The sequence below is a fragment of the Toxorhynchites rutilus genome, chromosome 3, assembly GCF_029784135.1.
Source record: "Toxorhynchites rutilus septentrionalis strain SRP chromosome 3, ASM2978413v1, whole genome shotgun sequence".
Lineage (NCBI taxonomy): Eukaryota > Metazoa > Arthropoda > Insecta > Diptera > Culicidae > Toxorhynchites > Toxorhynchites rutilus.
This window is the reverse complement of record NC_073746.1, coordinates 330,291,390-330,317,501: the sequence shown is the minus strand read 5'-3', so window position 1 is coordinate 330,317,501 and position 26,112 is coordinate 330,291,390. Positions and strand designations below refer to the sequence as shown.

General features: G+C 40.1%; 1 protein-coding gene across 10 annotated transcripts in view; it reads left to right on the top strand.

Annotated features, from left to right (window-relative positions):
* LOC129775951 (gastrula zinc finger protein XlCGF26.1) overlaps window positions 1-26,112 on the top strand; it is a 45,518-nt gene that overhangs the window by 3,808 nt on the left and 15,598 nt on the right. For 2 of the 10 annotated variants that reach the window (XM_055781240.1, XM_055781248.1), the window contains exons 2-10: window positions 19,430-19,505; window positions 24,606-24,694; window positions 24,764-24,802; window positions 24,870-24,908; window positions 24,967-25,099; window positions 25,155-25,232; window positions 25,290-25,396; window positions 25,467-25,714; window positions 25,872-26,003. In XM_055781240.1, the coding sequence (XP_055637215.1) occupies window positions 19,430-19,505; window positions 24,606-24,694; window positions 24,764-24,802; window positions 24,870-24,908; window positions 24,967-25,099; window positions 25,155-25,232; window positions 25,290-25,396; window positions 25,467-25,714; window positions 25,872-26,003 (941 nt within the window). The other 8 variants (XM_055781241.1, XM_055781242.1, XM_055781247.1 and 5 more) reach the window with 8 other exon arrangements.

The window sequence follows — 26,112 nt, the reverse complement described above, 5'->3', positions numbered from 1 at the left end:
TCGATTGCCGTCAGAGAGGGAAGACGCCGGGTAACGGTCAGCTCTCCATCTGCGGTGGACTTCAGCGCCTCTGGACCAAACATCTACCGACGTCGGATGGGTCTTTCTCTCGCCACCGCCACCGTAACTAATTTAAAAAAGAAATATTTAAATTAGTTATATTGTTATATTGTTAGTAGTATTGCTGTAGACGATTTTGGCGAGCTGTTCCACGGTGGCGAGACAAAGGCCCATGCGACGTCGTAGTAGAGAGTCACATTATGCAGGAATTGAATAGCAAACTTGTCCGCAAATGCCAATTTATCAGCAAGGTAACACAGCCAAACGGCTTAAGTTTGCTAAGAAGTATGCTGATATGACCCTAGAGTTCTGGAAAATGGTTCTCTGGACGAATGAATCAAAGTTTGAGCTGTTTAGCCTAAAGCGGCGAGTTCGTGTGTGGCGCAGATCGTGTGAGGAGCTTCAGGAGCGCCACATTCAAGGCACATTGAAGGATGAAGAGAAAATGTAACCCGAATCATACCGGCAGAAAGACCAAGTCTTTCATCCACTCTAGTCGGATCAAACTGATTGGAACATCCAACTCATTTATTAGATCTGAATTGTTGCAGTCAATGATGGGTATTTTGAGAGCCTTTAGGAAAATCGCTTGTAAGGTGGAATGCATACTTCGGATATGTATTAAATATATATACTGAATATATATTTTTTATATTCCGGTTTGCGAACTACAAACAGTCTAGTATAACATTTAAAAATTACTTGTATTTACTAGATAGGGTATAGCTCCAGAAATTTTCAAAATGCATTTAAATTGGACAGAAAACAATGAATTGTTTTGCACAATACCTGATTATTATTCTTCCTATTATAAATTGTCTCGGTGAATTGAAGCACTTACAATCAAAAAACTTCATTGGGCTTGGGTTTCTATCTCGTTTAGTTTTAGATGATCTTGATTACAGTTTAGGAATTTCATGAGTCCATTCCGAAATACGACTGGTACGTAGAAAATATGTCTCCTAATGTTGGTTAGGGGTAGTGGGGGCAAATTGGTCATGGGGGGCAAAGTGGTCACGCGCTTGTTATGTAGTATAACTATTGACTATAGATGCTGTATTGATAACCACCTTATGTTTGAAGAATTCAGTGGATCGGTTTTTATTTATATATTTCAGTGGATCTGTCGCATATCAAAATATAAATAAAAACCGATATTGCTTTCTCGATAGCCAGTCGGCCGTAGTTCAGTGTGTATGGTATCTAAGGAATTCCTCGTGAAATTTGGTTTCTTAAATCTGGTAAGTTCCACAAATCATCAGTTTGGGTGACTGTTCACATATTCTAGAGGAGGTGAACAGATATTTCGTTTAATCTTAGCGATTAATTAGCATAGAAATCACTTTGATGTTTGGGGGCAAAGTGATCATAGGTGAATAACGACTTACAATGTTCTGTTTACTAAAGCTGATATACCTCATCACATTCTGCTCTTGAAGAGGTTCCTTTTGTGGCTTTGACCCTGGAAAAATATGTCACTCCAACTAAAACAAGCCTTATTATGCGGAACGTTATGTGTTTCTTACTACGTTTTTGTAAGCATGATAAAATTTAAATTGAGACTCTAGGTGAATATACCAAGCTTATTTCATACATGTACCTACTATATCAAAAATTGTATTGAGCAAATTTGGACGAAGAAAACTCATAAATCTGTCACATTCAGCTTGATATGTGCGATTGACCTTTTGCCCCCACTAGGTGACCACTTTACTTTCAAGTTAAAAAAAGTTCGATTTTTCACCTTTTTTTCTAATGATAAAAAATGTACTATTTGGAATTTTTATAGTAAAAGTCGTTCGCTATCTTGAACAACAATGAGTTGAACTATAACATTCTTCGAAAAACGGGAATTGAAGCACTATGTGGACGCTGAAAATGGGCATATTCCTTAGGGTGACCACTATGCCCCCACTTCCCCTTTATGAAATTGTCGAATTCTCAGAACCCTCACGACAAGAACTTCACCATCGTTTAGTAGCTTCTGCATGCGATATCTCACAGCTGTTGACCTCATCGAGGCATCCTTTCGTTCACAGTTTATTTCCTAGAATTTCCTAGAATTGTCTTCCGATAGTTGGTTCGCGTACTAAGTCTAGGAAAACGATAAACGAACATAATCTTGCAATATGGATGACGATATTTAATTGACCTTTAACTTTTCGTAACAAATAACTAATTTCAACGTAAAATTATCCCACGGTTCAAGCTACCTCCACCTTTTGGCTCATTTGAAAAGATGTGTATGGTTTCGCGTTGTCATGATGAAAGACATCATCTTTTCTGCTCAACAATTCTGATCGTTCTGAACTCGAAACTAAAAACATGAAACAATACATAAAATCTACACTCGGTCCTGATGGTTTCAACAAGTACTGGCGTGATTTATGGCAGGAGGAACAATATTTTTAAACCAAAAACTTTGTTTCAAGCTCGTGCATGGTTTGGGCGGGATTTTGTGCAACCGGAAAGCTCAAGATAGCTTTCACATCCTTCAAAATGAATAGCAAGGATAACATGCATGTTCTGGAATCCTTTCTCCTACGATTTTTGCGTAGATATTGTCACAAAAAATCACATTGCAGCACGACAATGCCACTATTCGTACCAGCAAGGAAACTCGCTCTCCAGATTTGAATCCTGTTGAAAATCTTTGGAGGATTCTAGTACGTAGAATCTATGCTGAGGGAAGGCACTGCACCACGGTTGATGAACTCAAGGCCGAAATTTCCGAGACATCGGAAAATATCGATAAATCCGTTCTACAAAATTTGCTAAATAGAGTGCCAACGCGAATTTTCCAGGTTATTAATCGAAATGGTAATGTTATCAATTATTGACATGTAAATCTGCCGATTGTTTTAAATTTTTCATTGATTATACTTGTGAATTTTGAAATGATCTTATAGAAACTGGACAGCTGAAATTATCATTTTTAAGCCCAATAAATAAACAAACGACTCTTTCGAACGAAATTGAAATATTCAAACGAAATATATCCGATACGGCGACCAAAATCTGATCCTGCAACCATACACTCTGTCCAACTTCTATAAGATTTAAAAAAACGTTAGATGTCTAAGTTGCATATAAAATCTTTTTAGGACCATGTACTGCAATGAATTGTCAAACGGTTGTACGACGAAAGTTCAAATAAAGAATAAAAATTTGAATGAAAACCTATCCGATTATTTATTTAGAATGTAAGGTGTCAATACAGATTTTTCGACAAATAACTAAGATGAAACTTTTTTAAACTAAAAAAATACAGATTTTACTATGGAGACCATGATCTCCACGCGGTAGTTACTCTAGGGCACTCCGAAAATTTATGTTTTAATGTTTCAATTGTTGTTCTGCAATGCTGACAATTTTGATCGTTGGCAGCTCCAAAAATGATTATGCTAATACCAATTTAGTCGATTTTCAAAAATTAAATAATCGCGGACAATATATGCAAACCATAAAATATTTAGAAAATATATTTAGAAAATAGGCAGTTTTATTTCATGTATTGCATCCGATTTACAGGACAATTTGTTTGTTCAACATGAAGTGGTCGATGGTCACGAAATTCAAGAATACTTAAACGCCGCTCTTTGGGACATCTAGGCAAGTCATTTATGTTGATAATAGTTACTGGCACTCATTCTGTATTTCGAACTAGCCTCTGTAACTCCGGCGTAATAATAAAATATACAGAAAAAAACAACGCCATTTCCTTGCTCACAATCAATGTTGTTTTCATTTTCTCCGAAGATAACACAAAGCGAAGCTTCTTAATTGGCCCGTAGTCATCTCGGCCTTATATAAAACAATTCTTTATTATTCCCCCTTCCGCACCCTTCATCCACCTATTCTTCTCTCGGGCTTTTTGTAATGAAAAATACATCCCAAAAGTAGCGACCCGGCCTTCGCAATCCCCGCTGGCGAACGCAAACGACCCACCCTCGAGTGATTTATTTTTGAACGTTACGAACGAACACACAGAGTGGATTTTCTTTTCTAAACATTTTACGATAATATCTGTGATAACCACTACACTTTCCATTTTATATCGTTCCCTTTTCGGAATCTTTTTTTTATTGCCCCTCCTCTCCCTTCTCTCTCTCTCTCTCTCCATCCTCTTCTATCGACGACGAATGAAAAAAGGAACTCTACGCAATCTCCTTTTACTTTTGCGCTTTTCCTGTAGAGCTGTATGTTTTTATTTTATTTTTACCTAAGATGTTTCCATCAGCAATTTATAGCCATCCACTGTGTGTATACCCGGCAAAAAATGGACAAGCTGCGGAGCGTTCACGGTTGCCTGAACGCCAGCGGAGGACGGAGTGGGAGGGATGGTTCCTTTTGATCGTTTGTTTTAGAGATTTCAACGACGATAGAATGACGTTGTGTAATAATAGGGATTGATATTGAAAAACATTGTGTGTAAATTTTTGAAAACTATAGTTTCCTAAGACGACACGATTAGCTGGACCGATGTCGCTCCTAAACATCGCACGATGAATCCGCCAAACATAGCACTGCGAAAGGTTGAAGCGATGCAGGTTTTTTAAACCTCTCGTAAGTTGTCTAATAACGGAACAAATAAATAGCAGGAAAAAAGCTTCCGACGACGAAGCCTTTCGCTGCACAGTTTCCACGAGGGGTTTTGTTTTTCCACGATAAAGAGGGTTGCCCAGAGTCGAAGAAGCGCCAGTAAGCGATAAAGAGTGGAAGTGGCGCGTCTTCACAGGTCCTGGGCGATGGCGGTGTTAAATTTTGCGTCGGTGTGTTGGTAAATTTTTGTTGTTTAGTGGTGAGTGGCTGGTGTGGGCTGTGGAAAAAAGAAAAACCCATCGGTGGAGGGAGCGAAGGTGGAAAAGGGGGTGGTGGTGGTGGTGGTTCATGTATATATTTTTATTACGCTTTTTAACGCATCTCGGGTACACAAACTTGGCCATTTCGGGGTATGATTTCTGATACATTTGTCTTTCGCTCTGCCAACTGTACCCGTTCTTTTTTTTGTTTTTTTGATTATATGCCGGTGGAGGAAGCTTGAATAAGGAAAAGATATTCGCTCCCTCGACCCTACCACCTTCTCTCGGATGGTGAGGGTGGAAGAGTGGGAGAGGGAGCGGGAGAGAAAAAAAAATGGTCGCCGTGCTGAATAAGAAAACCAGGAGATTTTTTGGTGTGCGCCTTAGGTAAATAAGAAGACGCTGATGGTGATATATACAAGAGCGCCTTTGTTATATACCCTTTCTTACTTTGCCATTTTACCGAAGGTTTGGAGATTTTAAAAATTTGATGAATTCTCAGTCTTATTATTCAATTTGCCAGCATCTTACACGTTGCTTAGCTGCTGCTGCTGCTGCTGGCCAGGACATCTCCGAGACCATAGTCTGTAGTGCTCTCCAAGGGAAAGTTTTTCAATTAAAACGTTCGGAGGTGTTAATGTTCTTGATTATCTAGACATTAATATTTAAGTGAAGTGCGATTACACCGATTAGAGGTGGAAGTTACACTCGGATAGTTGCAGCCATCATCAGCTTACAGCGCGAGGAGGATATATTTTTGTGGTAATAATCATTACACAATCGTAGGACAGTTTGAGAGTCTCGAACAAACTAGTGATTATCAAGTGCATTATGTTTATCGAACCTATAGTGATGATACAATTCAATCACAGTGTTAAAATCGGGAATTCGGCAAACTGTGTGATGACGCAGCATCGGTTCTGAGTATTATATGAAACTGATACACAAAATATAGACGTGGTGATATTGTATACTTTGTATACTGGTGAAATATATTCTAAACCAACTAAAATAATTCGATTCTCAATATTTCAGTTGTAATTATCAACAATAATCAGGAGCGTTTATGAATTAATAAGATTTAACATACTGTTCACCACAGTGTATAAACATCGTTTCCGTTACCTATAGAGTTCAAGGAGTGATAAGGTTTGATGAGTTTGATTTTTTTTTATCCCAGCCGTTTATAAGGCTCATTTAGCAATTCAGCTGTCACAGAGCCGAATTTATTCGTATACATTTTTATGTTAAATGAGTTTGATGAGCACGGTAAATTTCAAAAGTACAGTTTACATGTGAACTAGTTTAATTTTTGAATAGTGACTATTCGAATTTACGGCGACGACCAAGCCAAAGGTTGAAAGCCACCACGATGAAGATATAAAAAATATTTGAATTGAGCAACTTATGTGAATTATGTGAAAGTTAAGAGGCGTTCAAATAATTATCGTTGGAAGGACATCAAACTTGATATCACAGATCTCACAGCGATATTTTTTTTATGTTGTAATATCAAAAAGGTTATTGTATTTTTTTTGACAAATTTTATTTACGAGTTGAAGTGCACAGCTATTTTATAGCCTGACAGTCTATTACTTTTTGAACAAAGCGTGAGTTTTTTGTTGGTTTTATAGTGTGCGATTTTTGAATCATAAGTTATTGTGACACAAACAGCTCTTATTTGCAAATTAAAAACACCGATAAATATTTTTCAACAATTGTTCTTTCATAGAACCATCAGTGAAATGATCATTTCATTTCTTTTAAATTATTATTAATATTACAAAAAAATAATAGCAAAGGGACAGCTCTAGAATATATAGCGCCATTTCTTGCTAAGTACAGGCAAATAGCGTGACTCCTCTTTTGTTTAGAAAATTCTGGCGAATTTTTGATGATTAATGCGAAGAAATATCCATTCCTTCGAGAGGTAAATCCAGTAAAACTAAGTGGCATTCAACTCGACTTACCCAATTGAGATCGATGACGATAATAACTATTGAAAATTGTCAAACATTCTACCATAATTATACTGATTGACAATTTTATAATATTTTTTTTAAGTTTCTTTTATGAAATACTGAAAGAGTTTTACTTAAAGCAAAAAAAATCAATTTGTGTGAAAAAAACGAAGACAAAACTTCGGTTTGGCTACAGAAAAGATGAACTAACAGTAAAAATTAAAAATTCATGTGTCCTCCTTTGACCTTCAGGATATGCTACAGGTACTCCGCCATGCTCTCCATCAGGTTCTGTAGGTACTGTAGATCCAGCTCTTCTCAAGCCCCTCCCCCGGGCTTCAAAATAGTTATTTTTATAGGTAACATTAGTTTAGTTAACCCTGGTACCGAAAACCCCCCTCGAATACTTTTATGGGGTTGAGTATTCCGGGTTTTGGGGAGGCCATTCTAGCGGTTTGATCCGACAAAACCAAGAGAAAGACTTGACGACCATACGAACTTCTCTCTAAAGCCCGTCTGAATCAGCGAAACCTCCAGATTTCCCTGCAGGGATGTTAATATAGGAATCTGCCGTCATCTTCCGTCGATTTTCACGAGGCTTCCCGATCACCTTGCCTTGGATGTGGCGCTCTGAAACTCAATTTGACCGGTAACTGATAGCTGAAGGGTTTCCTGGATTTCACTTTTTATCTTGATTTTGATTAATTATGCAGCAACAAAACACTTATTGTTCTTACTATTTTAAACGGTTCAAAGTTTACCTGAAATGTAGACTGGCGCAAAGTTGGTCATCTACAGGGTTTCCTGGATCTCGCGAACAATTAGCTTCGGGTTCTTCTTAGCTGCGCACATTATCTTGGTGTCCTTTCTCGCAACGTTTTCTGGCCCTGCCAGGCCAATCCACCACTGATCCGAACGTTTTTAGTTTGAAAAGAATTTTCCCAATCGCTGCCTTGCTGATTCTGTACTTCTCAGCGACAGCCCGGTCCCATTCACCGTTCAAGAACCACTTATTTTCGGATACACAAGAGAATTTTTTTCGAAATCACGCGTTCTCCATTTTTTCAGCTGAATCAATTGCGATAATTTGTATAAATGCAACAGATCGAGCCATACGCTCCAAAACATGATGTCAAAATGCCGAATCATAAACAATCTAGGGGTCTTCCGATGAAAACTTATCGAAAAAATATCGATTTTTTAAGTGGGCACTTTTTAATCACTGTTTTTGTTCGAATTTAAATTGTATTTTTTTAGGTTTCATTAAAGAAACCCTTTTTTTCTCTATTCCGTAAGTGAAACTTTGAATGAATATGATAAATAATATATAAAAAAAATACAGTGTTTTCACTTTAAGGGAGTATGTATTCTAGTTTAGAATTTTGAACAAAAACGAATTTTTTTCTCTTCATATTTCTGAAGTTTGCATATTCAAGAATATACCATAGAAAGAGCTTTCCGAAAATCTCATTATTTTTCTAGTTTATAGCCATTCTAGTGATCTAATCTAATCTAGTACGGCTTTGACACAAAACTTCAAACGCGTTTTTTTCTGGAAACTAGATTTTCCAAGAGGGCGTACAAGATATCTAAATTTTTTGTTTCCACTATCTAGAAGGGGCGCCATCATTTCACCAGATTATAACTATTCTGTTTTTGAATATTCTTTCCATTTAGTTCTAGAAAAAACGAATAATGAAATAATGGATGGTGATGATGAAATAACAACGTTCGAAATTTGTGCCTGTACACTAGAATACCACCTTATTTAAAATTAATTAAATGAAAGGAACTTAAGAAAATTATGAAGTATTGTGCATTAGACCGGTATCTTTTCTTTTTCCACTTATTATCATTCTTCTGTTTCTTTCATATTGTTCTGTTTCTTCCATATTCTGTTAATTTCACAATTTTATTTTTTATTTATTTTGTTTGTTTTGTTCCTTCTCGCTTTTTTGTGTTCTTATAAATCCGTTATTCTTTCATTTCCCGAGGTAGTATTACTTACAGAAATTCACTTTTATGTAAGAGAAAATCCTCCAAGAAAACCCGAACTTGAAAATACCAACACAAAGAAGGGTGTTGTGATTAAAATTTGGTCAAACAAGAATGCTACACGCCAATGATTATTTTTTTATTATTATTTTATTATTTTTCTTGTTGAAGTATGTATAAAATACCCGGGAAAAATATTAGCTAAGCTTCCAGTTGATCGAATACCGAATTCTATACAACCACTCCGACCTCTTTTTTGACACAGAACACCAATTGACCTCGAACTCCTTCTCGCTTCCAACAGTTTTTTGAGTCTTCTTCAGGTTCCGCTTGACGATGACATAATATTTCTCGATTTGTCGGAACTCAGGCATGTTGAGGATTCTTGTCCTTGGGCACCACCTATCCGTTTTTGGTCGGCTAAACCAGATATTTCTAATACTTGAAAATGTTTGGCACCTTCCTCCGTCTGGGTCCGTACAAAACTCCTGCCTATGAAGCAGTTTTAAGTCTGTCTTGACGTAGGTTTCGTGGTCTATCGCAGCGCATCGTCGTGTACAGCTTCCGGGATTGTGTTTTGGTCGGCTCGTTTTTCTTACCGTTGCAACTGGGGTCATAACCTTCTCCAATTTATACGGAGTAAACTTCAGCTTGTCCTTAACTCTCCCTTACTTGCGTGAAAATCGTAGCCGTGTACTCACATACTGTGCGTGCCTTTGTAATATTCCTCTATTTTCCGGGCGGCGAGTGACGTGAGATAGCAAAGTTCATGGAAGTTACTTTTGAGCTCCTATTTGACACCCAAGTTGATAACAAATGAGGAACGACCTCAAATCTCACCTAGTAACGAACTATAGTCACGCCATTCGCTCACGGGAACGCATTGATTTGAGCCATCTCACGTCACTCGCCGCGCGGAATAAAGGGGATTGCTATTGTGCATTTTTAGGCATTGTTGGTATTTATTTAAAGAAAAAGATATAATACAATGAAAAAACTCCAGAAAATATGTTTTATTTAACTTCAGTTTTAATGGTCATTTGATGCAGCCACTTAATTGATTCTCGGTCTGTCAGACCTATGCGCGAGGATAGGAAGGTTAACAATGCGTTGCAGCGAAGCTATTATTGTTTCAGTTTTCTGCAAGCCTTTACTAATGTTTTGCATACTCCTTTATAGGTTGAACTCACTTCTTGACGATATTCACGAGCTTTCGCGCCGAATGGACGAATAATTATGTGACACCCTGTAAATATTTTTATATTCAAATCTCAGGTGCTATGTATTGATCCCTAAACTACTTTGATGAAAAATGCAAAGGTCTTCCCAGAGTGGACGCAGTGTTGAGTCTTCCGTTTTCTTTTTTGGCAGACTTATCTCACTTCTTAACTAGGCGAACCTAGCCAGAATTTTCACCTGCCCCCGGGCTTCTGAATGCCAAAGGGGGACTAGGCTCTGCGGAATGCACGTATCTGCATGCTCGTGCTGTTTCAGTCCTGACCGAGAAATTGTCGGACAATCGCGCAGGTGCTAAGGATGACCGACTTTTGGATGCCGGCCAATTCCTTCTCCATGTTCAACACCTTTAGCGCTTCCAGAAGTGTCTTCGGGACAATTCCAGTTCCAGAGAGAACGACTGGAACAATTCTTGGGACCTCCCTTAGCCCCCACAGTTCCTTGAGCTCCACGGCCAATGGTCGGTACTTGCAGATTTTGCGACCGTGGGTCTCCTCCAGATTCTGGTTCAGTGGAATAGCGACATCGATGATGGTGACTTTGCGGTCGCTCTTGTCGTAAACCATTATATCTGGGCGGTTGTGGTGGATCGAGAGGTCGGTCAGAACAGTGCGATCCCAGTACAGCTTGAAACGGTCATTTTCCAGGACAGGTGCAGGCAGGTACCGGTAGTTTGGTACGTTGTCTTCCAGTAGAGCACATTGGAGCGCCAGTTGTCGATGAACAATACGGGCCACGTTGTTGTGGCGCTCGGTGTAGGCTGCGTTGGCCAAAACGGGACAGCCTCCCATAATGTGCTCTATGTTTTCACCTGGTTGATGGCACATCCGGCAAATGTCATCAACGTCTTGATGCCAGACGTACCGCCTGCAGTTTCTCGTCGGCATTATCCTGTCCTGGATGGCTATCATGTCGGCTTCTACTACTGAAGAGAGTTCACCACGCGTTAGCCACAGATTAGATGCGGCCTTGTCGACGTGTGGCCGGTCCAGTTGATGGGGGTGGGCACCATGCACTGCCTTCTGCTTCCAAGCTGCAATCTTCTCCTCCACTGTCTGCAGATTGCAGTTGAGTTGGTACTCCGCTTGCGCCAAGTGCAGAGCGCTGTATCCTCTGTCGGCGGCGCAGACAGCCCGGTATAGCGCGTTTTGGTTGGCGCGTTCTGCGAAGTACTCGCGCAGTTGTCGTACCTGGGCAACACACAGTGCAGATATGTCGACTATTCCAAGTCCCCCTTCTTTGCGTGGCAGTGAAACTCTCTCCAGTGCCGATTGAGGATGGTGCATTCCGGCCTCTTTGAATGCTTTCCTCATCCTCCTCTCAAGGTCCTCTAGGTTAGTTTTGCTCCATTTGACTACACCAAAACTGAAGGTCAGTAGGGGAACCGCGAATGTGTTGATCGCGCGTACCTTGTTCCCCGCGTTGAGGAAAGTCCTCAGGACACAGTTCACTCGACTCAAGAACTTGTCTCGCAGCTCCGTCTTGATGTCGGAGTGGCGAATCCCGGTGAGCTGTCGGAATCCAAGATATTTATAGGATTCGCCACGAACCATGTCTCTTATGAACTCGCCGTCATAGACCTCGTAACCTCCGGATTCGGTAAGCTGCCCTTTCAGCAGATGGACACAGCGGCACTTGTCGAGGCCGAACTCCATGCAGATGTCCCTGCTTATGTCTTCGACAACCCGGATAGCTACACCTAGACGCTGACGTGAATCAGCGTAGACCTTGAGATCATCCATGTAGAAGGTATGGGTCACTTCTTCGTGGGCGCCGTCGCCATACCTTATTTTATAGCCATGACCGTTTCTATTGAGCGTCCTACTGAGGGGGTTCAGTGCCAGACAAAACCAAAGCGGGCTGAAAGAGTCGCCTTGGAATATCCCCCTCTTTATCTGCAGCGTTCTAGACTGCAACACATTTTCCCCATCACTGAGGTGCAGAGACGTGCTCCACTGCCTCATCGCATGCTGCAGGAACCTAACGACGACGGGATCAATCTTGTATAGCTCCAATACCCGGACGAGAAACGAGTGAGGTATGGAGTCATAAGCCTTCCTGTAATCGATGTAGGCCATACTTAGGTTCCGCTGGTTATATACCGCCTGGCCGACTATGGCTGCGTCGATGATGGCCTGGTCTTTGCAGCCATGCGTATTTTTCCTGCATCCTTTCTGCTCTTCTGCGATGATATGGTGTTGTTCGCAGTGGGCAGAAACTTTGGCGGTTATGATGCTGCTTAATATCTTGTACAGACTCGATAGGCACGTTATCGGCCTGTACTTTGATGGGTTCAATGTGTTGCTGTCTTTCGGGAGGAGGAATGTGACGCCACGGGTGGCGAATTCAGGGAGGTTGTGTGGGTCACGTAGCACCTTGTTGAAGCACTCAGCTATCTTTTGATGTGCGACGGTCAGCTTCTTGTGCCAGAAGTTCTGAACACCATCGGGGCCCGGTGCTGCCCAGTTCCTCAGGTACCGCGAGGCTTCGCGGACATCGTTCTCTTCGACGATGATAGCTGGCATCTCTCCAATTTCACCACAACTCTCCTCCTCCCGTCTTAACCACATTTGCCCGTCGCGATGTTGTACTGGGGTCTCCCAAATACCAGCCCAGAAGTTCGTCACATCGCTAATATCTGGCAAACCTTCGCGGTAGTCGGGCTTCTCGTCGCTAATGTGGTCGTAGAACGCTTTTTCGTTATCTCTGAACATCCGATTTTGTTCCTGGCGCTTTGCAGAGTCAGAGTAACGTTTCAGCCGTTTAGTTAGGACGCTCAATTGCTGTACCAGTGTGTCGAGTTTTTCCGTCAGCTGGTGAGCTCCCAGCTGGCGAAGTTCAGTAGGCCGCACGATCACAGCAACTTGGCGACATAATTTCGCCGATCTGTTGCCTCTTTTGTACGCCATCAGTCTTCCAATTGCGGCGCGCTTGTTTAGGATCCGTTGCTCCAATCTCCTTCGCCATGGAGGCTCACGCCTTTCACGGAGATGTTGGAGCAGTCCGCCTCTTGGCCTAATACGGTATCCTAAACTTTTGGCGGTCGCCACAGCAGCACAGTAAACTTTCAGTTGCAGCTCCTCCATGTTCTCAGCATCAACCAAGTGCAGCGGAAGAACGTGCTCGTTCATGAGCTTTACTGCACTTGTCAGCCTGCGGGAATGCTGCAACTTCGGGATCCTGGGGCGCGACAATGGGTCTGTGTCGCGGAACTGTGAGATCGCCTCGTCGTAGTGGAAGACCAGATCGCGTAGTAGTTGTTGATCTGGCTGTGGGTCTTCCGGCTCAGGGGGTTGTAGTACTGTGGCCTCCACTGGTGCTGATTCGCGTGCCCCACTCGCGAATGAATTGCTCAGCCGTACTGAACTTCGTCTCGACACATCGCTTGCTCTGTTGTTCCTGGAGCTTATTTCTCTCTGCACCTGCTGCTTGATCTCGTCGATTTGCGTTTGGGAGAGCATGTTGTTGCGTACTATCGCTCTACGCCTCGCGTTCATCGCGTTCTGATCAAGCCTCCCGACGAACTCTGGATACGCTTCCTCGAACATTGTTAGTATTCGAGGGCGACCGCTCATGTCCGTCTCCAAAGCAGTGCAGATGTAATAGGCGCGGATCACGAATTCATTCATTTCGTGTGTCCACATGATCCGGCGCCTAGTGGTACCCACAAGTGTGGACGACTGTCGTCTGGCAGTCGCAACACGTCTCGTAGGCGCAGCGTTTCTTGGGTGATGTCGATGGCTGCTGTTTCCGTGTGGCGGTAGCTCTTCGGGTTGAACCCGGCTGGTTTTCTTATTTTTTACGCGTTTTCTTATTTTTTATACTGTTAAAAATATTGGAGAATATTTTTCAATTTTTTAACTAAGCGTTTTTCATCTGACCAAGAATTGTTGCAATACCGTTGTAGTCTGCAGGGCTTTCTAATTAATATCCACCTCCATCATAGACAGCCATGTTTTCGAAGTAAACATCTCGAGTGCAAAACAAAATAAAAAAAAGATAGTTTCGATCAAGGCAGTATAATAAGGTGGAACGTTATGTCAGAACTGCCATTACTTGAGTTCGAATTGACAGCGACCAAACGAACGGCTAGAGTTTTCCGAGAAAGAGGATAACAAATGGCATGCAATGATGAGTGCATACCGCTATGTGTTTGCTGCGCATAAACGTTGGTTTTGTTTACGCTGTTGGCATCATTGTTGTGTTTCGGTGACTGCTGCAAGTTGTTGTCTGCATTGCTGTTTTATGGAACGTGAGGGTTGTTGCTGTTGCTGCTGGGATTGGCAATTCAGCGATAGTGGGAGCTTTGCTAGTGGGTATATGAAAGTGTCACTACCGGCGGGCTTGTGCCGTACTGCTCTAAGTTCCATTCGCTTTGGTGGAATTAGTCGTTGGCGACCCATTAGGATTGAGTGATAGTGATACGCTGTGGATATCCATGCATATCGTTTCCCGGCGACTGCTACTTTAGCTGGAGACTCACCTGATTGTGCGGGTTGTGAGACACAACAGCTAGTTCGATTGAAACCGGCCCAGCGTATGTATATGTTGGTGTGGACCGCTATGTAGCATAAAAATTAGACCTGCTTTGTTTATAAACAAAAATAGTCGCTGTCATTTTTTATCCCCTCTCGCATCTTCCATGCCTTATTATCATACTGTCGAAAACGAACCACCTGTCAATTCCAGCTCCTTGGTTTCGATATACCAAGAATGTTCCAAGAGCAATGTCTTATTTTTTTTTCAATTGTAATGTATATTCAGTCGCGTAGTGTACGGGGCGCAGGGGCGGTATCACCCCTCAGAGGGGTGACACCCCCGACGATAATTTAAAAAAAAACCTTCGAGTTTTTGAATGAACATCACGCATCAGTAATTGATGATATTATCTGTGTCTGAGCGCACGAACAAAAACTTAACGTAGGACTGTGATGATTTTTTGAATTTAATTCTTTGAATTGTTCAGAAATTCATTCTATTATATTTCATTCCAAATGGTGGCCTTGAAAAAAAGAGCCTTTATTGATCCTTCACGACTCTTTTGAAATGCTGTAACTTCGTAAAAAATCAACGCATGGAGATTGCATGTACATATTTTAATAGTTAAGGAATATTATACGAACGCACTTTTATCTTGGTGTGTGTAGATGTGGTTGACAAGTATATCGAGGAGATATTAACAATCGATTTCTTACCATTTTTTTAATAATTTTTCCATCTAAACTATCAACCAACTTCCATTTGAAAGCCTATAACGTTCCTGTAGGACCTTTCAATACTGAGATATCTTTGTTTGAATTTTCTCTTGTGTTTTATAATGATTAATTCAATAAATAACTATCGCATCGCAAATGGAAAGTCAAAAAACTACACGCATTTACGTGCAAGTTTAATTTTTATACTTTGATGAAAAAAAAATATTTTTTTTGCATCGATTCGTGCGTGCCAAGCACAGGATTTTTATAGTGTTTTAAAAAATTCTGTAACCTGTGTTTTGTAAGTATTGTAGTAAGTTCTGATGTTTGCGGGTAATTTTTTTACCGAGTGTATCCCCTAAACCCCTGTGCACGTTTCATATTGGAAAAATCTAGCTGACCGATCCAAGTTTGGAGTTAATTAGAGGATCACTTTATCGCAAATTATACCAGAAATACAAAATGCTATGCGTACCCTCGAGATGGACGATTCACAACTTTTGTTCCTAAACTGTCCCTAAACTAGAAAGTTTGAAACGACGCATCCTTTCTCCATCCGTTGATTTTGCACGAAGTTACAGCATTTCATAAACCACCTTTAAATTTCGGCTTCGCACTCTGTTCCTCTAATTGCTTTTTTAGGTGTAGAATGGGAATTGTGGGTCTCCAAGGAACGCTTCCAAATTTTGAAGTTAGTTTGAAGCTGTTACTAACCGTTTGCTTTTTTGTAGTATCTCTTTAAAGAGGATCTTCAAAGTTGAAATTAATTAAAAATTGTCTGTAGTCAACGATTGATTAGACATGCATGACACTTTGACTTAAGCTCAGACCGAACTAGAGATCCGACGAGGAATTCTCCGTCTAGCTTACAAAAGTCCGATAGATGATGTATTGATATTGATTTTTGGGTTAAAACAATTTGATTTTCCATTGAAAACCGAAACAAAGACTTGATAGCAAGGTTTGATTTGAGGGGTGACTCGTTTCATACAAGTATGTTCCAATCTTTAGAAAGAATGTAGTAAGGATTTTCCTTGACCGGACTAAACGTAGCAGTAAACAACTGAAACAGAAACAACCACTTAGAAAAAGTGTAAGGTAAATGATTTTGGTTTGTCCAGTCGAAAATATGATTATGGTTTGTCCACTTTTTTGAATGCTCTAAATCAGCACACCTTTGTCAAATCAGGTATTCAAATGTTTCAAAACATAAAAATAAAATTGTCTTTTTAATGATTTAAAGTAGTTTCATAGTATATTTTTACGGAATCACATGTTTTGAAGGATTATAAAATACACCATCTATTGATGTCAATGCGCCCCTTATTCGAGCTAACTTTTAATTGATCACCAGATGATTATTTCGCACGTATTCAGACATAAACATCATTCTTGCACACCATCTGTATCAGATTTACATCAATAAATCATTAAATTAAAGCATTCTGATGAACTCAATTCTGATCATGAGTTGTCCAATTCGATAATGTTGTTTTGTCCACATGATTCTTATGGCAACCGCTTTGCGCGCTGCAGTTTGTTTATTGTGTCCTTCGCGCATAGCAGAAATAAAGTTTCTCTATATTGAGTGTGTTGAGGTGAACACTTTTAAAATGCCCAAGAAAATGCAATATTCTGAAGAAAGCCTAAATTATGAATGGGTCAATATGATGACAGTAAACTCAAGCAATGATAAGTGCAACATCTACTTGAGAATTCGAATGTTTTCATTCAAAAATGGTGATTTCTAAAGCCGGACAAACCATTATCATTTTTTGGACAAACCATGATCAGAGGTGGTCAAACCATGATCAAAATTCCTCTTTGAGGAAAATCGTTAAAAAACATAAAAAATTGAATAATTTCAACGCTTCTTGGTAGCATTAGCAACTAGAGACTTGGGGCTTTTCAACAAACCCAAACTCGTATCGATTATATGTGATTTTCATGAAGAAAAATCGACTAGTTGCGTAAAAACACCCCAAATCGGACAAAGGCTAGAAATATTGTGGCGCGGGAAAAACATCATGTGTATGAATCACATTTCTATTAGAAATTTATTCTCTCGTTTTCGTTTTTCGAAATTTATTCTGAGGTCAATGACGAAGTCCCCATTTGGCAAGGATAAGGAATCGAGGCGGCCCAAGCCGCCAAGACGACGCGATCCGAGTCCACCGCCGACCCACCGTCGGAAGCGGCGGTGTCTCACACGCAAACCTGTGTTCCAACGATTGCCCGGTTAGTTTGAAACATAGGATACGATCTTTTAGCAATGTCCGACCGAGCTTTAGCGGGCCATATTTCTAGCCTACTACACTTTTTCTGAGTGGAAGTTTCTGTTGCAGTCGTTTTCTGCAGCGTTTTATTCCGGAAACAGGATTTTTGATGTTTGATGTTTGGTTTGAGATTATAATAGAATAACAATGAAATATCAAGATTTACAAAAATCAATAACTAATTTCTCTCAAAGAAATGCTGCTGACAAAATGTGTCCATATAGTACATATTTCCTGTCAACGCACGTAGGATTTTTAAAAATATTGAAGAAATGGAGCCTTTTTTGTAAAAACAAATCGCGTTTTTACCTCAAAAATCAAGACAAAAACTATCACCAAAATTTTATTTTTCAAAATACCAAAAAATCCTACGTATGATGACAGTAAATTTAGTGGAGAATCTGGGAAAAACTATTTCATCAAAATCGGATGGACCGTTCCGGAGGTAGAACTCCCATCAGTTTGCAAAACTTAGTTTCGAGAAAAACGCGTTTTAAATTTTGGATACGCGCTCCTTACGCAAAGTCTTAGGTCCACTAATTGGCTTGTAACTTTGGAACGGGGTATCGCACAAACCTGGGACAGAAACTACAGTAAAGTAGACAACCCAGAGAACATTTTAAGCCAGAAACAATTTTTTATTTTTTTTCAATTTTGCATAGTGTACTACCCCCTTAACCCTTCCGTTACGAGCGTCGTCTATAGACGACATGAAATTCATACTGCTCTCCGATCACACCAGCGCGATATGCATACTTTTCGACGCAGTGCTCCGTACAGGAGTAGCACTTCGGCGGAGCACACTGCCGTAATGAAAGGGTTAAAGCTAAATTGTCCGGAATTCATTTAAAAAGTGTCAGGATTTCAAATCCCGGTACAATGAAGAATTTTACAAATTTTGAACAAATATAACATAATTTTGTGGAATTCTGTGATTCATAACTTACATAACTTAAGCATTTTCCACTGATAATCGTGGCAGAATTTGTTTTTTTTTCTCGAAGTCTATAATGATGCACTTAAATCCGAGATTATTCACTTTAGAATTGGTTGAAATAATCCCACCATGCGGAAGGCGAGAAACTCACCCAGTTGTGAAGCCTCGCCACTGAAAGCGACAAATGTATTTTTAGACAACGCGTAATTTTTAAACAACTTTTTCTTAGACAACTGCCGTTTAACGATTACATGTGAATAATTCCCCCAGCTGACTGTGGCGGCCGCAGTAAGCGTTCTAATGCGAAGCTGAAGCTTTCCAGCGTCAAATCCGAAACGATGTTTTTCATTCGTTACGAGCGCGAAATAGATAAATTTCTTATAAACGTCATTATGCGATGCCATTACAATTCTCTAGCGTGTGTAGAAAAATTAATATATAAGGGAAATGCACTGTGCCACGAGGTGTCTCGTGTCAAAAGCTTTCCTCATTCATAGTATACGATTGGAGACAGGCATATATGTGAACCGTACATATGTACAGTTGGTATGTAAAGAACCCCACGGGATTACGAACACACGCGTGTCCTTTTTGCACCCAGTAGCATGCTACCATGTTGCTGCTGCTTGTTTATATTCAAAATCAGGCGCCTGTTCACCGCCATCTATCGTTCAACATGTGTACATATATTGCAATCGCCGGAAAATTAGGAAAGCATACGGATGTGTGAGTGAGTGTGCGTGTGATGCGAATATAATGTGGGTATATAAAACAAATCGCAACAGCTTCCACTGCAGCTTGTATGCACGTTGTATTTTGTTTATGTTTGGAAGAAGATGGCTGTGAACTTCTTTTGTGCCATATTGAAGCGTTTCGATTTTGTTTCGATTCTGTCTTTACGAGGCTTCACAACTAAATATAGTACTAATCGGTGATACCTTACTCTTTTCGCTCTCTGTATTCCCAGGAAACCGGTGCAAATAAATGTGCCTATATGGACATTGACGCGATATACTTTCAACTTTTGCTTTTGCTGAAACAAGGTAAGGTAAGTATCGAGAAAAAAACAAATCCCTTGCTATAAAACAGAAAATAATAAGCGCAAAGAGAACAATTTTAATCACGTTTCACTGTCATGATGAAACATATGTTATTTAGACACTGACAGCTATTAAATATGACAGAAACTCATACTTTTGCGGTACGAAATCGATCAATTCACGCTAGAACAACCTTGTGATGCAATTGCCCATGTTTGGCAATGGAAAAACAATGTTCAATATTTCTCATCGGATTTTCATCAATAAATTTAATCAATTGAAGAAAATGATCCTTCCGATTGTTCATTGGATGTTGTTATATTCAAATAACTTCCTCGATTTAGCATTTAAACCTAAACTGTACCGCCTGCGAACACGAATAATCTAGAAGCAGAAATCTCAATTGAGTGTCTCCAAGTCTGTTATTCAATATCAAGAAACGTTTCCAATTTTTGACCGGTTTTCATTTTTTCTAGTACGAGGTTAAAAAAATCCTATGAGTGCAGCAGTTATAGTGTATTTCGCTTCCGGAACTCGAGCTCTCTATAGAACTTTCCAAGATGTCCCAAGTTTGGAAGGAAGGAAGGTATTGAATTAGAGAGACTTTAAACTCTGAGAGTTCATTCGTCTCTACAAAGTTTGGAACAAATTGTTCGAATTCGTCTTCGTTATTACTTCCCTCGTGAAAAGACAACCTGTTGACATCGTTACCGGCTACAGGGAATGGTCGTTATAGAGAAATGTCGCAATAAAGAAAAGAATTTCTATGCGATTTTGAAGGGACCTTTGGACATGTCGTTATAGGGAGATTTGTCGCTATAAAGATTGTTGCTATTATTACTGCTCACTCTCGGTCAGACGGACCTCGACAAAACCTCTAGTCCCTGGTCCAGCCACGGGGTCTGTCTGAGACTGGTTCCAACACCTCTTTTCCTGGCTAGCTCGAGCGTGGGATTAGGAGATCCCAAGGTCGACTCACAAGGACACTTCCGGAAACACAATTAACATCAACTTATTCTTCCAATTCACTATTTATTTTTATTTCTATCAACCTACAAATTTTATGTATGTCGTGTGTGATGGCCGGCCGGCATCGCTGGTCCTCTGGTCCTCGTTGTTTCGCTGGTCGATGATTCTGGGGGCTGGGACTGGATTACGCGCTGATGGCTTGTTGATTGCGGTTGTCCGCAATGGCGGTCAAGACCTAAGCTGATAATAACGGGTCCTGATCCCTTTTAGACGAGGACTAACAAGCACATTTTCTCTTGCTCTTATTTCTTTAAATTATCTGATTCTTTCTATATTATTTTTCCACTGTCTTTTTTTCCTTCTCTCTTGTTTCAACTTTATCTTCAACTTCACTATACTTTTAAATTTTAATCTTTTTAGACCTCTATTCAGGTGTTGCCTTCTTGATGGTCACAGTAGAAGCTTGCCTAGTTCCTTTCCCAGCCTCATCATTGCCCCTTTCCAACACCCAGCCTCCCAGTCTACCCTCTCGATCATGTTTTGTTCCATAACGTATGTCTTTGTGTGTTTATGTGTAATCTCCTCTCTATCTCCCTAACTGTTATAAATGTTATCAGTGTCCTCTATGCGCGATTCTGGGGAAGGCATAGAGCAAACTACCCAAAACGATAACACTATAGAGAGCATTGACTGTATACAGTTATTTACATTTAATGTGACATTTAGCTCTGTAATGCGACACGTTTAATTGGACATTTTTAACTCTAATTGGATATTTTTGTAAACATCGACTTCGGGGCCCAAATGATGACCCCACGTTCAAAGTCGCCACCAGACGCCGTACCACTCTTATCGAAAATGTCCAATTACAGGTCAAAATCACCTCCAATGCGACACAGTGTGCCTCGGCATATCGCATTAAATGTGAATTACTGTGTTTGCAAAGCGGATTGAAATCATTATTGAAATAGTAGGTACATGTATGAAATTACCTAGGCCTATTCACCTAGATTCGTAATTGAAATTTTTTCATACGTACAAAAACGTAGTAGGAAACAAACGTTTTTCATAATGAGGCTTAGTTTTGGTTGGGGTGGCATATCTTTCCTGGGTCAAAACCACAAAAGGGACACTTTTAAGAGTAGAGGTGATAAGGTATATCAGCTTTTGAAAACAGAACATTGTCAGTATTAATCCTCCACTGATACCTTTGCCCCCAAACAATAAAGTAATTTCTATTCGAAATAATCGCTGAAATTGAACAAAATATCTGTTCAGCTATCCAAGAATAAATGAACCTAGAGGAAATTGTGGTTCGGAAATTCGAATTTTAGCTTCCTGAAGCTTTCTGTAGCTCTCCGATACCTCTTGCCGCAACGCTTGAATTAAGCTATCAGAACCGGCCGAAGCACTAGGTTCCTCATTAGAGCTGTTGATGGTACTGCTCCCGATTTCCTTTGACGGAATATCCCTCTCTGGATAGTCATGTTTCCTGCCATTGGAAAACTGGACCGATTTTGCGGATGTTACGGATGTTTTTAATGGATTCAAAGCTTGCTTTATGTCAATCAAGACGATTCGGCGAGCCTTCCGGTTTTGATTTCCTGAGGCATGATAGTCGTTGGCCTTTCCGACAGTAAATTGTAATAATAAACTATAAACTATTTTGAGTACTAATTGTATAATCTGGATTTGTTTAAATTTACTTGTTCGTATCAGTTTTTGACGATACTGTAGATCCAAGCCATCGATATGCATGAAACAATCTGGACTGAAGTGAAGCGAGTAAATGTACATGTTTTTCGTATTGCTGTTTAGGTCCTGTCCGAAGAATCGAAGCTATTTCTTCCGAATGGTCACATCCCTCGGGAATCGATGAAATGATAATTTGTGGGATATGTTTTCATAATTCGAGTTGGACTTGAGCCCGGGCATCGATGACCGAACGCTCACGCATCCGGGTGGTAGACATCGAGCCATAGATTTGTCTGAAAATGGGAATATCTTTATATATAAAAGAGAGTTTTTCCCACGTACGTATAACTCATCATCACGGGAGAACGGCTGATCAGATCTTCGTCGTCCATATATTTTGTGAGTTTGTCTTCACCCAAATTAGAATGCTAGAGTACTTTGAAAAATATTAGAGATGATTTGAAAAATTCGAAAATATTTACTATGCATATCCTGATATATAAGAAGGATATTTCAAATAAAAAGGAAAAATTCGAAAATAAGAGGTACGCATATGTATGTTTCGCTGTGAAAATCATCATTTAGATCAGTTTTACAGATCTGAACGAACACATACAAACTCTCTTGAAGTATATTCGTTATTTTTACCAACCAAAATATTCTCTAGAAATACATTACATGGCAGAACAACGTTTGCCAGGTCAGCTAGTTTTATATATATATATATCCAAAGGTCCAAAGAGATTTGTTCTAACTACTTTTTGATTATGATATCTCGTAAATGACCGCCTCTGGCCTTGACCGCAAAATGTGCCCTTTTTTCGGCATTTTCCATCACTTTGCCCAATGTTTCGGCCGATATGGCAGCAATTTCTTGTCAGATATTGTCTTTCAGCGCAGCCAGGGTACTTGGTTTACCAGTGTATACCTTGGATTTTAAATATCCCCATAAAAAAAAGTCAGGAGGCGTCAAATCAGGTGATCTCGGTGGCCAGTCATAATCGCCGTTTTTCGATATTAATCTTCCGGGGAACATTTCGCGCAATAATTTGGTCGTGGCAGCCGCTGTATGGCATGTAGCGCCGTCCTGTTGGAACCAGTAATTGTCCAATTCATTTTCACGAACAAATGGCAATAAAAAATCGGTTATCATTGTCCGATAACGCTCCCGCAACACTGGCTCGAACGGCATCAATATTCTCGTCGAAACGTCTTGGTCGTTGTCTGGACAGATGACTGGCATTATCAACACTACCAGACGATATAAATTTGGCATATAATCGACGTATAGTGTTGTCTCCAGGCGATGTTTTAACTTTATTTTTATTTTTCCACGCACGTTTAGTTTACACAATTGAGAAGTTATTTTGAATGTACAGCTGAACAATTTTAGCGCGTTGTTTAGGTGTGTATTGTTCCATGGTTAAAATTGTACTGAAATGACGCTTCCAACATTTGTTAATCTGACATCTCTGTCAAAAGTTATGGGGTTGCCAGATGCTTCCACTTTAAATGGCCCACCCTGTATATATATATTTCTTCGCAGCCGAGCCGCCGTAAAAAGACCAGTTTCAAAAAGCAGCACAGTATACATTCTGGGTACTAGTTCCGTTATTTTAACTTTGGCGGTTCACTAACTCCTCTGTATCACGTTATTGGCGTATTTAAAAAAAAAGGTAGCAAAACACGTAATATTCGCAACAATAGAAAACACTTGTTATGAATTGCTTGCCGAACGCTGCCTTCCGTCAAAGCTAAGATGTCATAGTTGAGAGTGTATAAGTGAATCGTGTCGTTACACACTTCGAGTCCAACTTATCTTGTCATAAACGTACCCTGAGATGTATCTCAATTTTCTTTGCATAAGTTTTGAATCATTTTTTCATTTCATTCATCCAGCTGGCAACAATCGAAAATGTTGCATGCAATTGGAGCACCAACTCACTTCGTGCCATAAAAGATCGATGGCAGCGACACCTCCGTAAAGTGCGGGAACTAAATCGGTTGGGAATTGTCAAACATTGAAATTTTTTCTTTATGCACTGCAAGGAATAATTGTTTGTGTTGATAAAATCAGTGCAAAACATCAACTTTTTTACATAGTAGTGTAATTTATGTGAGTGCACATTATCAACCTGATATCATCCCATTCAAAATAAACCCACGAGAGGTTTTTGTTTTCGTAAACAGAGCCTACATATGAGACTTTGTTAATCGCTTTACAATGTTTTCATTTGTACCTGGAGCGCTTCGTTGGTATAAAGAAAACAACGCGTGAGACAGTTTTGTTTTTCTTGATGAGAAGAGAAAAAAAATAGAATATTATTTTTAGAACCAAGGAATGGTATCTAATTGTGCGTTTTCTTTCTCTATTGCAGTAGTATCCTAGTGTACGGGACTGACCGATTTCATTCTAACGTCTGTTCCAATGTTCTGAAGGCATAACAAAGGGGATGATGCCGAATTTCTATGACCATTCGCGCCCCACTATGGTTCCGACGAGCTCGGCGGCGATGCTCGGAGCGTCTGTAAGTATATACTGAGCTTAGTAATGCATTCGATAATGTTCCAATTGTTATCGTTTTTTTTTATTCTAGACCAATAGTGGGGAGCAAAGCCAGAAAAAGACTCAAATCGTAAGTTACCGGTATACCATTTTGTGTGATCCAAAATAACCCCTCAAAATGTTTAATGTTCTTTTAGGCTCCATTCGATCTGGAAGCCACTTTACAGGCCGTTGATGTAAGTATTGGTTTGAAGTCTTCCCGAGATTCAAAGTAATGAGAGTATTTACTTTCAGAACGAAGTGCTGGAGGGCGAAGAAGGCAGTTGTCCATTGTGCAATAAGACATTCAGTCGAAAATCATCTCTGCTAAATCACATACGAAACCACACGGCGGAGAAGAAATATATATGCGAGTATTGTCAGAAAGGTTCGTATGGATAACCTTACCTGTTGAATATGTGCGTTGATTAAAATGTTTCCAGGTTTCTCCCAACAAGCCAATCTTCGCAATCACGTTCGTATACATACCAATGAGCGGCCATATGTTTGCGTCGATTGTGGTAAAATTTCTCAAGTAAAGATTGAGGTAAAATATAATCGAATTGGTATTCTTTTAGGTAAAGCATTTACACAAATCACAAATCTTAACAATCATAGAAGATTGCACACAGGTGAAAGACCTTATGTCTGCATTGAAGCCAACTGTGGTCGATCTTTTGCTCAAGTGAGTGGCCTTAGGGGACACATTTATCAGGTATATCTAACCCCTTTTCTCCCATTTCCTCTCATTGCAGGTGACAAACTTGAACAATCACATGAAAACCCATCATAAAACTCAACAGTACGTATGCAATCAGTGTCCAAGGCGATTCTATCAAGTCACACAGTTGAACCTCCATTTGATCTCGGAACATAGCACTACGAAAACCTTTTTCTGTCCCCAGTGTCCCGAAAAGCGTTTCAAGTCCCAATCACTATTCCAACACCATTTAAAGATACACGGCTCAAACTTCGGGTTTCCCTGTTCGAAATGCGACGAAAGGTACGCGTGCGACTTTTCTCTGCTTTCAATTGCTTGTTTTCTTTGGCTGTATTCTACTTGTTTCGTTTTAATTTTTCGTCAAAATTTTTAAGAAAAAACAATCTCAATGGAGCAAACTCCCCAACGAGAAGCTTATAATGCGATATTTCGGTTCCAGGTTCATCCAAGAATCTCATCTGATACTGCACATGACTCATCAGCACGGAGATTATGCGTGCAACATGTGCTCGATGACATTCAACGATGAGGTTCTGCTGAAAAAACATGTCCAAAGGCATCTGGACGGAAGGTAAGCCCTTCTTTCCGCCCCTCCCCGAAAGCCAAAAGATTTATTTTTGATCGAATACTTTTTAAATGCAATAATATTTTTTTTTAAGAATCGATTTCAAGCGTATTGG